This window comes from Oncorhynchus kisutch, linkage group LG9 (genome assembly GCF_002021735.2).
Source record: "Oncorhynchus kisutch isolate 150728-3 linkage group LG9, Okis_V2, whole genome shotgun sequence".
In the NCBI taxonomy this organism is placed as follows: domain Eukaryota; kingdom Metazoa; phylum Chordata; class Actinopteri; order Salmoniformes; family Salmonidae; genus Oncorhynchus; species Oncorhynchus kisutch.
In genome coordinates, this window is record NC_034182.2 from 32,586,688 (window position 1) to 32,603,726 (window position 17,039).

General features: G+C 43.0%; 1 protein-coding gene across 1 annotated transcript in view; it reads left to right on the forward strand.

Annotated features, from left to right (window-relative positions):
- The window catches only part of LOC109897068 (regulator of G-protein signaling 12), an 80,094-nt gene that overhangs the window by 13,754 nt on the left and 49,301 nt on the right, over positions 1-17,039 (forward strand). Inside the window, exon 3 of the mRNA XM_020491589.2 lies at positions 850-951. Within this exon, the coding sequence (XP_020347178.1) occupies positions 850-951 (102 nt within the window). The remainder of the gene's footprint in view (positions 1-849; positions 952-17,039) is intronic.

Sequence of the window (17,039 nt, forward strand, 5' to 3'; positions counted from 1 at the left end):
TGAAATCGTCAACATTGTGCAGAACTGAGACTAATGGGCCGTGTGTGTGTGTGTGTAGCCAGTCCGTTATTTTTGTACAATCTGTTGGCCAATCACAGTTATGTTGTCGGGCAGGAAGGGAGTTGCGTGTCAGGACCCCTGTTTATTTAAGGACACGCCATATGGCCTGAAGTTCATGGCAGGAAGAACATCTGTCATCATCTTGGTTGGTTTACATCATCTTGGTTTAATTGCCCAGTGAGATAGTCCCTTATCACTCGCAAATCTCTCCAAAACTACAAGCTTGTACAGTGTATAGGGATATGCCTATTTTGTATGGAAATGTATTCCAGACAAAGGGATGATCACCATTGACAAGTTTACTTTACTAATCCCTAATGCTTACATCATGTTAAAGGTGTTATGTCATGTTTATGATGGTGTTATGTAGGCTCATGACCCATAGCTAAGTATGACAGAAACCATGATAGGATCAGTGGTCCATGTAGTAGTGTGATGTTTTGGCACAGTCATTATCCCTTTCCTGCAGTCAAATGACCTTGTGGCCTCATGGGTAGAATGTTATTAATAGTTTTCATAATTAATCAACATTTTTTTTCTTTTTTCGAACAGTTTTTTGTTATATTTCAGTCTTCTGTGATGTATATGAAGTATCAAAATGGAATTCATTTCAACTCTATATCTGCATGGTACAGGTGTCTTATTTTTTAAAAGCCCATAACCATGTGTGTGAGGTGTGTACTTTTGTTTCAAAGTAGATTTGTTTAAGACTACTAAGAAATACTTAGTGTGACCTTGATTTAGCCCACTGCAGTAAAAGGTTAATGTTCTCTCTTCTCCCCATGACAGGGTTCCAAGTTCTGGGGCATTGGCGCCGGACGCTCCTCTGGCCGTCGCTCCCTTGGACACTCCAAGAGGCTCAGCCTGGCACGATCACTGGACGACCTGGAGGTAGGCCCTATGTCCAGTGCAGTATTTATAACTGTTGTCATATCGTTTAAAACCTAGCACCATCCTACTCGGTTTGCCTGGTATTAACCCCATTTGTGTTTCTGGAATTTGAGTTTTTGAATTAGAGTAAAATATCTGGTGTTCAATCAACTTAATTCAATAAAACTCTGTTCTGGCTTATTGTAACATTGTAAAATGGCCCTGTAACGTTGTGTACCCATCTTTATTGGGAACTGCATTTTGAGGGCATGCGGCTCGCTTATATGCGGAGGAGTTGGTCAGCTTGACTAATTTGGACATTCAGCCGAACCTCCCTCCCCCGTTCTGCTCCAGTTTCCATTCTTTTTGAACCTTTCATTTCTGTTTGCCTTCAACTCTCATATTTGGTGCCACACTTGCGGCGAGGGTGGCTCACAAAGTGGTCATTGTGTGGGCTCGAGGCATGGGCCCTGTTGGTTTGGCCTTGTTAACGAGCAGCCTGAGGCATGGGCCCTGTTGGTATGGCCTTGCTAACGAGCAGTGCTGCTAAATGACGTTCCCACATTTCTCCCCTATTAGCATTGCTCAGGGATTCTACAGCCCCTCGCTATCACACATACACACACACACACACACACACCCTAAACAGTAGTGTCAAAAACTTGAGGCATCTGGTTCTGTTTAAGTTCAATAGGGTTTTCAACAAGTCTCTTTGGAACATAAACTTGTATCTTATATAAAATGGCACCGACAGAGATGGTCGGCTCGCTTCGCGTTCTTAGGAAACTATGCAGTATTTTTTTTTCATGTATTATTTCTTACATTGTTACCCCAGAAATCTTAAGTCACGCTTCCAGATAAACTAAACACCTTCTTTGTCCGCTTTGAGGATAATACAGTGCCACCGTCATGGCTCGCTAACAAAGACTGCTTCTCCCCTCTCTCATTCTCTGTGGCTGACGTAGTAAAACATTTAAACTTGTTAACCCTCGCAAGGCTGCTGGCCAAGATGGCATCCCTAGCTGTGTCCTCAGAGCATGCGCAGACCAGCTGGCTGGTGTGTTTACAGACATATTCATTCGCTCCCTATTCCAGTCTGTTGTCCCCACATGCTTCAAGATGGCCACCATTGTTCTTGTACCCAAGAAGGAAAAGATAACTGAACTAAATGACTACCGCCCCGTAGTACTCACTTATGTCATCATGAAGTGCTTTAAGAAGCTAGTCAAGGATCATATCACCGCCACCTTACCGGCCACCCTAGACCCACTTCAGTTTGCATACCGCCCCAACAGGTCCACAGGTGACGCAATCGCCATCACACTGCACACTGCCTTATCCCATCTGGATAAAAATAATACCTATGGAAGAATGCTGTTCATTTACTACAGCTCAGCATTCAACACCATAGTACCCTCCATGCTCACCATCAAGCTGGAGGCCCTGGGTCTCAACCACGTCCTGTGCAACTGGGTCCTGGACTTTCTGACACGCCGCCTCCAGGTGTTGAAGGTAGGAAACAACATCTCTACTTCACTGACCCTCAACACTGGGGCCCCACAAGGGTGTGTGCTCAGCCCTCTCCTGTACTCCCTGTTTACCCATGACTGCGTGGCCATGCACGCCTCCAACTCAATCATCAAGTTTGCAGACGACACAACAGTAGTGGGCCTGATCACCAACAATGACAAGATAGCCTACAGGCAGGAGGTGAGTGCACTCTGAGTGTGGTGTCAGGAAAACAACCTTTCATCAACGTCAACAAAACAAAGGAGATGATCGTGGACTTCAGGAAACAGCAGAGGGAGCACCCCCCTATCCACATCGAAGGGACAGCAGTGGAGAAGGTGGAAAGTTTGAAGTTCCTGGGCGTACACATCACAGACAAACTGAAAGGGTCCACCCACACAGACGGTGTGATGAAGAAGGTGCAACAGCCTTCTTTAGGCTGCTGACAAACTTTTACAGATGCACAATCAAGGGCATCCTGTCGTGCTGTATCACTGCCTGGTGCGGCAACTGCACCTCCCTCAACCGCAAGGCTCTCCAGAGGGTGGTGCGGTCTGCACAAATCAAATCAAATGTATTTATATAGCCCTTCGTACATCAGCTGATATCTCAAAGTGCTGTACAGAAACCCAGCCTAAAACCCCCGAACAGCAAGCAATGCAGGTGTAGAAGCACGGTGGCTAGGAAAAACTCCCTAGAAAGGCCAAAACCTAGGAAGAAACCTAGAGAGGAACCAGGCTATGAGGGGTGGCCAGTCCTCTTCTGGCTATGCCGGGTGGAGATTATAACAGAACATGGCCAAGATGTTCAAATGTTCATAAATGACCAGCATGGTCAAATAATAATAATCACAGGCAGAACAGTTGAAACTGGAGCAGCAGCACGGCCAGGTGGACTGGGGACAGCAAGGAGTCATCATGCCAGGTAGTCCTGAGGCATGGTCCTAGGGCTCAGGTCCTCCGAGAGAGAGAAAGAATTAGAGAGAGCATACTTAAATTCACACAGGACACCGGAGAAGACAGGAGAAGTACTCCAGATATAACAAACTGACCCTAGCCCCCCGACACATAAACTACTGCAGCATAAATACTGGAGGCTGAGACAGGAGGGGTCTGGAGACACTGTGGCCGCATCCGATGATACCCCCGGACAGGGCAAACACAAAGCATCACCGTGGGCAAACTACCTGCCCTCCATGACACCTCCATGACACCTACAGCACCCGATGTCACAGGGAGGCCAAAAAGATCATCATGGACAACAACCACCTGAGACACTGCCTGTTCACACCACTATAATCCAGAAGGCGAGGTCAGTACAGGTGCATCAAAGCTGGGACTGAGAGATTGAAAAACAGCTTCTAGCTCAAGGCCGTTAGACTGCTAAACAGCAGTCACTAACTCAGAGATGCTGCTGCCTACATTGAGACCCAATCACTGGAGACTTTAATAAATGGATCACTAGTCACTTTAAACAATGCCACTTTAAAAATGATTACATATCTTACATTGCTCATATCACATGTATATAATGTATTTTATACCATCTACTGCACCTTGTCTATGCTGCTCGGCCATCGCTCATCCATATACTTATATGTACATATTCTCATTCACCCATTTAGATTTGTGTGTATTAGGTAGTTGTTGGGGAATTGTTCGATTACTTGTTAGATATTACTGCACTGTCGGAACTAGAAGCACAAGCATTTCGCTACACTCGCATTAACATCTGCTAACCATGTGTATGTGACCAATAACATTTGATTTGATTTGTACAGAACAGCTTCACACAATGTAAAGTACATTTCTTATGTCTGACCTAATTGGTTTTGACATTTGGTTTTGCTCACTTTTGCGTTTTTCATCGAAGGAGTGGGCGGAAGACTCAACTTCAGAGCCTTCTGTCAGCACAGCGGCTGAATCACTCTTACCTCAACATGGCTGTTCATTAGTACTACACAGCAATAGGATGTTATGACTTAACGGTTTCTGCTCTTTTTGTCTGAGGGATTTCTTAGTCACTGGTACTGCAGAGGAGTGAAGATAAGATAATGGTATTGTCAGTCAGTGTGTGAACCCTGAACCGGGAACTCTATATATATAGATTTGCTCCACTTCACCATTTTCGAACGCTAGAGCGATGTCATTGGTTGAGGCCATCTCAAATTCTTTCAAGTACACTAGGGCCTTGCAGCCTCTTCAGGGTCAAGTACACTAGGGCCTTGCTGCCTCTTCAGGGTCAACAGTTACTGTGACAGTTATGGAGAGAGACGGGGCATTTGACGTGTTGCAAGTGTCTGTGAGGTCAATAAAACGAGCTACAGCTTTCATACTTTGTTAGCATTAGCTATGATCTCTGTCTACAGAGCCTGCTAACTGCACATGCTGGATGTAAACAACTGAAATATGCACCTATAATACGATCCCAAAAAAAAGGTCTGCTATAGGCCTAAACAAACAAAGAAAACCTGCTACCTAGAAATGAACTGCTTATAGCTCTAATCCAACAAAAGAAATTGGAAAAAGAAAATGTTATTGTCCACACGACGAGGAAAGTTACCCTGGGCTTCACATAAATTAAATGTCTAGATACAAAACATATTGCAATACTAGGAAAACTTTGTCATCAAAAGCATTTCAGTTGACATGTAGGACTATTATAGAGAGAAAAATTAACATTGGACTAAGGTCAGCTCGTATTGAATTAAATAACTCATTTTGATGTCTCTTTTATAATTGGGCTCTCAGGGTAGTAGCTCATCCTACTGTTTGATCCTCTCTATGACGCAAACTGTAATTCTCTCAGAAATAGTTTTGGCTAGCAAAACAAACGGCTATATTTGGGTTGCCACAGACTGAATGGGAATCCCCGTTCAAATTGGGAACAGCAAGTAAGAGTATTAGGATTTCCTCAAGTGTTTCCTGGAACATTAAGACTTGGGTGTATTCCACCAGCTAAATAGTATTTTGGTCAGTGGGTGGCTGCAGAGGGAATTTTAACATAGTCCGGTAAGGGAATCCCGCCTTTAAGGTATAGCATTTTCCTCAAGCTGTACTTTTCCAAGTTATGAAATGGTGGAGTTCCTAATTAAAGGCCCAGTGAAGTCAAAAACATGATTTGTCATGTGTTTTATATATATTTCCACACTATGAGGTTAGAATAATACTGTGAAATTGTGATAATTATGATAATACCGTTTTAGTGTAAGAGCTGTTTGAAATAACTGGCTGAAATGTTTTGGCGGGATTAAGTTTTGGCCTGCCTTGTGACATTAGTTAACCAATAAGCAAGAGTTCCAAACCATTTTGCTAGTTTTCAGTTTTCCCCTTCCCACACAGACCATTCCCAGACAGTCCTAGCAAAATTCTTGCTTGAGAAATTGCTATTTTCTAAGAAGCTATTTTAGTTTATTTTTGACCATTTAAATTAAAAATAATCAAATAATCACACAAGGTAATAATTGTTTCCCAGAAATGATTTGATATTAAGATTAAAACAGCTGCATTGGACCTTTTAAGGGTTTCTTAGGAATTGCTGGTCCTCTGGGAGTTTTTTGTTGCTGCAAAACAGTTGTTGTGTAAGCACGTCTGTGGTCTGATAAGAACTTAACAGTGGCATATTTGCACATTTTTCATTGTGCAGTCATCATTTCAGCCACACTGAAACCATGACAAAGTGAGTGCAATTTACCCATGCTGCTTTAAGTCATGGTATACATTCCAGGTAATTACTATGTTTGAGGTTTTCTTCTAATGGTGGCCAAAGGCAATTAGATCCTCATCTATGGCTGTCGCCCACCCCTGGTTTCCATTTCAAGGGCTCATCACCCCAAGGGCTCAGCATTACCATCCTTGCTAAACCAGACACCATTGTTTCACCGGAGAACGGCATTCAGTCAAGTTTAACTACGCTATAACAGCTTCACATGATCATCAGTCAAAGATCAATGAGCCACGCCGCAAGGCTCAGTACGGGAAGGAAACATGAATATGTATGCACTCACTACTGTAAGTCTGCTAAATTTGTCAATGTAGAGCAACAGAAACACATCATCTGCTCTTTCTTGATAAGGAAAGTGAGAGCCTCCATTTGGCAGGCATCCTGTAAAGACAATATATGGAATGACAAACTGGTGCATGTTGTGCAAGCTACATCAAAGGAGTTTTACACCCACAATGTAAGATTCCCTATGTTCCTCACCATATAAATAACAAGTGTCATCGTATCTCAGCCTCTCCAGATTACTAGCGTGCATCACGTTGGAATATCCCATTATACAGGGATTGGAAGGTGTTTTGTTTTGAGAGCTTTTCCTACCCTCCTGATTCCTCAGCCCTGTCCTTGACTCCCTAGAATGTTATTGAGCCCATTTTTCACGCTGTGGGAATCCAAAATGTGATAAGCTGCCACCGGTCACATCTCTACACGAGCGGACAACGTGGGCCCCTGGGAGACCCTGCCAGCAGCGCTGTGGTGAGACCCCTGCTTGTGGATAACCTCTCACCGTTTGACGCTACAGAAGCTGCAAAAGCACATGTGGCGGCTCTGTTGCTTTTTCCGTGGTTAGCCGTGTGCGTCAGGGCCGCGACAACAGGGGTCAGGAATCAGTAAACACTGTTATATTTGACCTCACAGAGCCTCTGACATGTAGCTATGCCAGACTGTCCTGTCGGCTAGCCGAATCTGCTGTTTTCTGTCTGTTTCGCTTGTCCTGGTTGCCATTTGGTCTCAGCAGAGGAGCTGTGATGATCAGCGGTTGATGTATTTTGTGTGTGTGTGGAGATTACGCGATAGGAGCATCTCGCTGCACGCTGGGGCTTTGTTGTTTGTGAACTTTGTATCGCTTCTATTCATTTTTCAGCACACTTGTCAAAGCCCCGCCGGCCCCCTTCCTCCTCGCACGCCAATTCCTTCCTCATCTCAGGCTTTAATTTCTGACTTAAATCAGATGCTTTTTGCACACTGAATGATAAGTGTGCGTCTGTGTGTTTCTGTGGTCTATGTGTACAAATGCATTATAAATAGTGTGAAGGAATGCTTGTGAGTGTATGCTATTTTGTGTACCTATGTGTGTGCCAAGAGTTGATGGCCCTCCCTTATCCGTGAGTCTAAGCTTTTACGTTCCCTCACACATCATAGGCTGGATAACAAAGCTTGGTTTGCCTGCCTGAGGCTAAGAGATCCACTTTGTGGGCGTAGCAGGAACTGTGAGGAGGAATGAAGACAGAGGGAGAGAAAAATAAATGGAAAGGGAAGGATGATAGAGTGGGTAGAGGAAAGTGAGAGAGGGAGGGAGAGAGGAAGCAAGGCACAGTAGCAGCAGGGGGAGTGTGTTTGAACTCTCAGTAGCTGTCAGGATCTTGGACTGCCGCTCTCCGCCTGAGTTTAGCGCTCCCTGGCTGCAAACACACACACACCGCGGAGTGAGCTGACGAATGGACTTGTTTCCACACACCAGGCGTGTGGAGCTGCAGCAGCACTGAAGACAAGCCAAACACAAGCTGCACACAGCGCCATACATGGAGCAAACTTTAACTCTCAACTCTGTAAGTATTCTCATCAAACTCATTGAGCATCTCTCTCTCTTTCTTCTTGCTTTCATAGTTCATGCTTATCTCTGTGCTGTGGTGTCTTCCTGCATCTCCCTGACAGTTTTCTTGCCTTCTTTGGGCTCTTTGTAACTCATATTTGACTGTTTAAGTGGCTCACAGTGGTTAGCTTGTGTGTTCCTTCAGAGGAATGTTTTGGTCAGCTCCAGCCTCTAACAGAGCTTGCATGTGTGTGTGGCTATGTGACACACTGTGCAGTTCTATACAGAGATACTGTCCTGCTTCCTGAATACTGGGACCGGGGACACAAACTGAATTTAAATCAGGCATACTAAAAGGGTTTTGTGATGTGATGAGTGATTTTTCTCATCGTCGACTCTCATCAAGTGTTCTTTATGAACTGTTGACTGAGCGGCGCTGTGTTTGGAGTCCCTTGGCTAGTGACCCATTTCAAATGAATTAGTGTTGTTTGGAGGAGTGCAGCACAGTTTTGGTGTAAAGGACCCAACCTTTAGGACCCAACCGACATGGAGAAAAATGTTATTTTTAGGGTTGCCCATAGCAGCTTAAGTTGAGGTTGAACTTGATGTGGTTGCATGTGGTTTTGCTCTGCCCCTCTCTGTTTACTGTGCACTGATTCACCCCCTGCTGTTAGACAGTCAGTTATGTTTTTGTCTTAAAGGAACTAGTGGTAGCACATCTGTTTTTGGTATATGTTCTGTCTCTGGTCTATTTTTGTCTAATCTAAATGTATGGGAGAGCCGTATATAGAGATACACCGTATGTACCGGTATACCTCTGGATTCTGCTTGGGACATTATGATGCTGCTGCTGTGACTTGAAAGGCGTTGCAGAAATGGTGTGTTCTTGGGAGGATTAGCAGTCGAGGGAAGATCACGACACGCTTTTATCTCGCAGACGTCACAGGATGAGAGCGTCGACGTGTGGGTGGACAGTTGCTCTCACGAAATGTGTCCTCGGGCACAGCATTATGGGATGTAAAGAGCAAGTGGCCTGACATTTCCTAAATGCCTCTTCACAGCGGTGCGCTTTTTTTCCTCCTGCAGAGATTTCATTGCGTTAAATAAGCTGCCTCTCTGCCCACAGACTGGAAAAATGGCTAGCTGCATTGGACTCCAGATTCAGATAGCTGCAGAACTCAGAGGATGGAAACTCTGTGACCAAACAGACAGATGCGACAGCGGTTGCTGACCACCTCGAGACCACAGAAGAAAAGCAGTGTCTGACCAACTGAGGTCAGAAATACAGTGCTGTGTACTCCCACACTGACCGTGTGGTTGGTTGGTTATTGTGCATAGTACACCCAGCTCAAAACTGAATGATGTCATCACAGTGACACCAAAACCATGACATCATTCTGTCAACATTTAGCCAACTGCCTGGTGGGAAAGGAGATGTATTAAATTAGTTGGCAGCAGTCAGCGCTGTTTTGTCCCATTTACCTGGTTGTGCTGAATAGTCTCCTCCTATCTGAGATATAGGCAGGCTCTGGGAATAAAGCAGTATGATTCAAGGCCATCTACCCACCCACACTATTTTGATTTATTTCTACTTTTCATCCATTTCTTCATACTGCATCGTTTGCAGTACATCTCCTGCCAAGGGTGTGGAAGTAACTCAATGAAGGAAAACCATGGAACTAGGACACCGTTTCTCATGAAAGGAAACGGTTTGAACATGTCGGAGAGAGAAACTAGTACACACTTGTTTAAAAAAAAAGTTTTTATTTGTCTTTAACCTCAAACCTGTGTCTGCTTCGTACGGGCGTGTATCGTACTGGAGTAAGAGGTGGTGTCGTGTTAGAGCTAGCGTGCTAAGAGAATGCGGTTCTTCAATAATGCAGGGAATGAACGCGTTTGTTGGTATCTTTGGCCATATGTTGGCAGAGAAAGTTGAGAAACAATGCCAAGACCCTGTCTCCTTAGCACCATGGATAGAATAAACACAGATCTTTGTGAGACAAGTCCCCCCCCCCCGACGCTATTGTGAGAGCTTTGCTAGGGCTTTGCTGTGCTTTTCTCGCTCGTGAGATATTTCAATAACTTATCGACACATATCAATGGATTGAAATCTAGGATGTAGGTTTATATAATGATTCCTTTTAGCAGGCTCTTTTTATCCAAGCGTCTTACAGTACTGCATACATACTTTTTCATATCTTGCCGCAGTGGGAATCAAATTTACAACCCTGCTGTTGCAAGCACTCTACCAACGGAGCCACACAGGACTAATGCAGAATTCTATTGTGTGACCTAGTTGCTTTCTGTTGAGCAAAACAGTAACTCCTGTGGTTTGTACTATAAAGTACAGCACATGGTATGTGGTCATGGTAATTTCCAGAGGCGCTTGAGGTGTATGTTGCCCCTAAAATTACAAATCTAGGTTCAGTTTACCCTCCCCCGTTCCCTGTAGGAGGTTATTAAAGGAAAATTGATCTGAGACCTGCCTGATATCATCACTGAGGTAACATTCTAATCCCCCCAAAGGTGCAGCACACATGGGTGGGTGGATAAAAGTAGCATATAGATATAAATACTAGGATTACTTAACATAAGTGTTTCAGATTTATTTCATTGCATTTATTTCATTGCGGGCAACAACTCTCTAGTAGGAAGATGTGGGTGCTTCAAAGGATGGATAGATTGGCCTTTGGAAGCTAAATTGGATTAGATGACACCAGTGTGTTATAATATTTCAAGTTTATTTTTATACAGCGGAACATATAACTCTCCCTACTCTCAGCCACTCAGTCTCTGTAACAGTTTGTACATAAACACAGCAATCCACACTGTCTCTGTCTGTTTCCCTCCAGAAATGTCTATTTTTGCCCCTCTGAGAGCTGCCCCAAACTTGTCCCCATGCCAAATACCCATGAGGACTTACTAGACGACGACATCTGTTTGCCTTTCCCCTATGGGGACTGACTTAACCGAAACCCCCATCCCCGTTTTCTCTCCCAGACTACCCCAGCCAGTTAAGGTTCCCAGTATGACAGTGGTGGTCGGTGCCGTTTTAAGATGAGGGAGGACGATTCTTTTTTTATGAGCATGGCCTTATTTTTATTACATTGGATAACTGTTCATATTCATATTATTTTCACCCAGCTCAAAGTAACATCGATAGGTTTAGGCTACTTAACATTATACTCAAATTTTCCCTATACCCATCATGAGGTTGGTACAACCTAGCCTATCAATTAAAGTTTACAACGTACACTCCAGTTCAAAAGCTTGGGGTCACTTAGAAATGTCCTTGTTTTTGAAAGAAAAGCTACATTTTTGTCCATTAAAATAACATGTGTTTGATCAGAAATACAGTGTAGACATTTTAATGTTGTAAATGACTATTGTAGCTGGAAAATGCAGATTTTTATGGAATATCTACAGTTGAAATCAGAAGTTTATATACACTTAGGTTGGAGTCATTAAAACTCGTTTTTCAACCACTCCCCACATTACTTGTTAACAAACTATAGTTTTGGCAAGTCGGTTAGGACATCTACTTTGTGGATGACATAAGTAATTTTTCCAACAATTGTTTACAAACAGATTATTTCACTTATAATTCACTGTATCACAATTCCAGTGGGTTAGAAGTTTATATACATTAAGCTGGAAAATTCCAGAAAATGACGTCATGGCTTTAGAAGCTTCTGATAGGCTAATTGACATAATTTGAGTCAATTGGAGGTGTACCTGTGGATGTATTTCAAGGCCTACCTTCAAACTCAGTGCCTCTTTGCTTGACATCATGGGAAAATCATAAAAAAGCCAGACTACGGTTTTCAACTGCACATGGGGACAAAGATCGTACTTTTTGGAGAAATGTTCTCTGGTCTGATGAAACAAAAATATAACTGTTTGGCCATAATGACCATCGTTATGTTTGGAGGGAAAAGGGGGAAGCCGAAGAACACCATCCCAACCGTGAAGCACGGGGTGGCAGCATCGTGTTCTGGGGGTGCTTTGCTGCAGGAGGGACTGGTGCACTTCACAAAATAGATGGCATCATGAGGAGTGTAATAGCATCGAATAGTCCCTGCTGAAATAAGTCATTCCCTATACTATTATTCTGACATTTCACATTCTTAAAATAAAGTGGTGATCTTAACTGACCAAAGACAGGGAATTTTTACTAGGATTAAATGTCAGGAATTGTGAAAAACTGAGTTTAAATGTATTTGGCTAAGGTGTATGTAAACTTCCGACTTCAACTTCCGACTTCCAACTACATATGCGTACAGAGGCGACATTATCAGCAACCATCACTCCTGTGTTCCAATGGCACGTTGTGTTAGCTAATCCAAGTGGATCATTTTAAAAGGCTAATTGATCATTAGAAAACTCTTTTGCAATCATGTTAGCACAGCTGAAAAGAGCTGACTCTGAGATGTTGGCCTTCTAGGCAGAATTGCTCTGTCCAGTGTCTGTGTTCTTTTGCCAATCTTAATCTGTCATTTTTATTGGCCAGTCTGAGATATGGCTTTTTCTTTGCAACTCTGCCTAGAAGGCCAGAATCCCGGAGTCACCTCTTCACTGTTGACGTTGACCAACTTGTGAAGCGTCTGTTTCTCAAACTAGACACTCTAATGTACTTGTCCTCTTGCTCAGTTGTGCACCGTGGCCTCCCACTCCTCTTTCTATTCTGGTTAGAGTCAGTTTGTGCTGTTCTGTGAAGGGAGTAGTTCACAGCGTTGTACGAGATCTTCAGTTTCTTGGCAATTTCTCGCATGGTATATAGCCTTCATTTATCAGAACAAGAATTGACTGACGAGTTTCAGAAGAAAGTTATTTGTTTCTGGCCATTTTGAGCCTGTTATCGAACTCACAAATGCTGATGCTTCAGATACTAAACTAGTCTAAAGAAGGCCAGTTTTATTGCTTCTTTAATCTGGACAACAGTTTTCAGCTGTGCTAACAATTGCAAAACGTTTTTCTAATGATCAATTAGCCTTTTAAAATGATACAATTGGATTAGCTAACACAACATGCCATTGGAACACAGGAGTGATGGTTGCTGATAATGGGCCTATGTACGCCTATGTAGATATTCCATAAACAAAATCTGCCGTTTCCAGCTACAATGGTCATTTACAACATTAACAATGTCTACACTGTATTTCTGATTAATTTATATTATTTTAAATGACAAAAAATGTGCTTTTCTTTCAAAAGCAAGGACATTTCTAAGTGACCCCAAACTTTTGAACGATAGTGTAGGTGCACAGGTCGAGAGACAAATGTGAATAATCAAGGTGACAGACAGGGACACATTTAATCCCACCTTGCACACGCTTGCCTGCATCTAGCTGATCTGGGGTGTAATCATTTGTCCAACAGTTGCAAACGAGAGTTTTTTATTGGACAAATTCAGGTATGTTTATCCCTGTTTCGTTTTATTTAAGAATTAGCGTACTGAATATACATGCTCCTGATCACGTGCAAACACAGTTCACTTTCATAGCAGCCACATACAAACAACATAATCACTTTGCTCATTGTTTTCATTCTCACATCTACGAGCTCTCCTCCTCTCACATTTTCCCTTCACTTGGTGACTTCAGTGCACAACACATCAGCTATCTGTGACCAGGCGAAAAAACTTTCCAAGCCAAACTTTCATATCATATCTTAACCGTTAACCTCTACACACAGCCTTCATCATTGTCACCATATTAGCTAGCGTTATAGCTAGTCAACATAGCTATTAGAACTAACGTGTTAGTAAACCCGCAGTACAGTGAACAGTCAGCAAGCAGTTTAGCTGTTACACAGGCATGCCTCGGTGGCAGTAAATTAATAAAACCAAAAGCTTACCTTGAATTGGAAGAGTTCTAGTGTTGGATAGTCATAGCCAGCTAGCTAACATAGCATACCTCTCTGTTTGAGCCGGGTGTTTGAGTAGGCTAAACTAGTTAGCTGCATTTTCTAGCTAATTACAGTGCTTTGCGCATTTTGTTATGTTACAACCTTATTCTAAAATTGATTAAATAACATTTTTCCCTCATCAATCTACACACAAACCCCATAATGACAAAGCAAAAAAAGTTGATTAAAAAAAAGCTTATTAAAAAAATATGTATATATATAATATCACATAAGTATTCAGAACCTTTAGTAAGTACTTTGTTTTGTTATTTAAGCAGGCAAGTCAGTTCTTGCCTGGTTAAAATCTTATTTACAATGACGGCCTATTCCAGCCAAACCCGGACGACGCTGGGCCAATTGTGCGCTGCCCTATGGGACTCCCAATCACGGCCAGATGTGATACAGCCTGGATTCAAACCAGGGACTGCAGTGACACCTCTTGCACTGAGATGCAGTGCCTTAGACCGCTGCGCCACTTGAGAGCTTGTTGAAGCACCTTTGGCAGTGATTACAGAATCGAGTCTTCTTACAAGCTTGGCACACCAGTATTTGGGGAGTTTCTCCCATTTTTCTCTGCAAATCCTCTTAAGTTGGATGGGGAGCGTTGCTGCACAGCTATTTTCAAGTCTCCAGAGAGGTTTGATCGGGTTCAAGTCTGGGCTCTGGCTGGGCCACTCAAGAACATTCAGAGACTTGTCCCGAAGTCACTCCTACGTTGTCTTGGTTGTGTGCTTAGGGTCGTTGTCCTGTTGGCAGGTGAACCTTTGCTCCAGTCTGAGGTCCTGAGCATTTTGGAGCAGGTTTTCATCAAGGATATCTCTATACTCTGCTCCCTTCATATTTTCCTCAATCGTGACTAGTCTCCCAGTCCCTGCCCTAAAAAACATCCCACAGCATGATTCTGCCACCACCATACTTCACCGTAGAGAGGGGACCAGGTTTCCTCCAGACAGATGTGACGCTTGGCATTTAGGCGTTCAATCTTGGTTTCATCAGACCAGAGAATTGTGTTTCTCATGGTCTGAGAGTCTTTAAGTGCCTTTTGGCAAATTTCAAGCGGGCTGTCATGTGCCTTTTACTGTGGAGTGGCTTCCGTCTGGATACTCAACCGTCAAAGCCTAATAGGTGAAGTGCTGCAGAGATGGTTGTCCTTCTGGAAGGTTCTCCCATCTCCACAGAGGAACTCTAGAGCTCTGTCAGAGTAACCATCAAGTTCTTGGTCACCTCCCTGACCAAGGCCCTTCTCCACCGATTGCCCAGCCGGACGGACAATTCCTTTGACTTCATGGCTTGGTTTTTGCTCTGAATTGTTGTGCAACTGTGGGACCTTATATAGACAGGTGTGTGCCTTTCCAAATCATGTCTAATCAATGGAATTTACCACACAGGTGGACTCCAATCAAGTTGTAGAAACATCTCAAGGATGATCAATGGAAACAGGGTGCACCTGAGCTCAATTTCAAGTCTCATAGCAAAGGGTCTGAATACTTATGTAAATAAGGAATTTTTGCAAAAATGTTTAAAAAAATACCTTGCTTTGTCATTATGGGGTGTTGTGTGTAGATTGCTGAGGGTTTTTATTTATTTAATCAATTTTAGAATAAGGCTGTAACGTAACAAAATGTGTAAAAAGTCAAGGGGTCTGGTGTACTTTCCGAAGGCACTGTCAGTGAAAGTGAGAGAACAAAAATGTCTAAATACAAAAATCTCTCTCTCTCTCTCTTTCTTGCTCCTGCTTCATTTTTTAATAAATTAATTTGTTCAAAACTGTTCAACTATTGTCTTTCTCTCTCTTTGAGTCAACTACTCACCACATTTTATGCACTGCAGTACTAGCTAGCTGTAGCTTATGCTTTCAGTACTAGATACATTCTCGGTGGACAACATGTCAGTTCATGCTGCAAGAGCTCTGATTGGTTGGAGGACTTCCTCCGTAAGTTGTTATAATTACTGTGTAAGTCTATGGAAGGGGGTGAGCCTCCTAGTTTTTGTATTGAAGTCAATGTACTCAGAGGAGGACGGAAACTAGCTGTCCCACCGCTACACTATGGTACTACCCTACAGAGTGCTGAGTGTTGGGGTTACTGTAGAACTTCATAGCAAAACAGTGTGTTTTAATCAATTATTTGGTAACGTGATTGTATTTTGTATAGTGTAGCCACTGCAGTATGACCAGAAGAACCAACAAGGCACTGGATCACAAGGTCACGGAATTGAACATTACACTCAGCAGAAAGTCAGGGAATGGGACTATTTCAATGTCAAGGCCCAGTCCATTTCCCTTAGTCTAGTTACACACTGAAAAACTCCAAGCTTACAAATCACAAGGCCCTCTCATCATCATAGGCTCAAACAAAACCACCGGTGGCGGCCGCTGATTGGCTAAGTACTCGGTGCAAAGCAGCATGACAGAAATATGATGCCAAGTTTTCAAACTACCATTAGTTTCTTTGAGAAGATACAGTATATAAAGTGATCTGTGCATTTGAACACAGCGTAAATACACCAATTTCAGTTTTGCACATCAAAACCGAATGCTGCACATGCTGCCTCAGTTTTGACCAGATTAGATTTAAAATGAGCAGCCAGCTCACAAACAAACGAGTACCCCAGGGAGAATGCAACAAGCATGCAGATGCAATAAGTGAAAACATATTATCTAACTCGGGATAGCTAGCTTACATAATGTCACAAAGCATGATGTGCTAGCCAGTTAAAGTTAATTCTGAAATAACTTCACATTTACGAGTTAGTCAGAACTGAGTTTAGAAAGACTTGATATTGGCATGGGGACTATCTAGCAAGCTACCAGCTACCTATAGATAGCTGCTTATCAAAGGTAGATAACTGGTTAATTCGACCCCTCCCCCCAAAATTTACCAAACTATTTCTCAATGTGTCTGAAAATTACTGTTGCTAGCTAATTAATTTGATCATGCTTTGTGATACATCCGGTTTTATGCTGTTTTAGTCCACACATGTCGCCCTTTCACCTATAGTAGAACCTGACGAACAACATGGGGGGAAGCAGTAAGCCACGTGCGGAAGTAAGGCGTCTGGCGCAAGAGACGTATTGGGAGGGAGTTCTGACTGAACGTACATTTGAGCGCCCCAGGATGTCCATTTACTTTGTGATGTTATAATTAATGCTAGCAGTTCC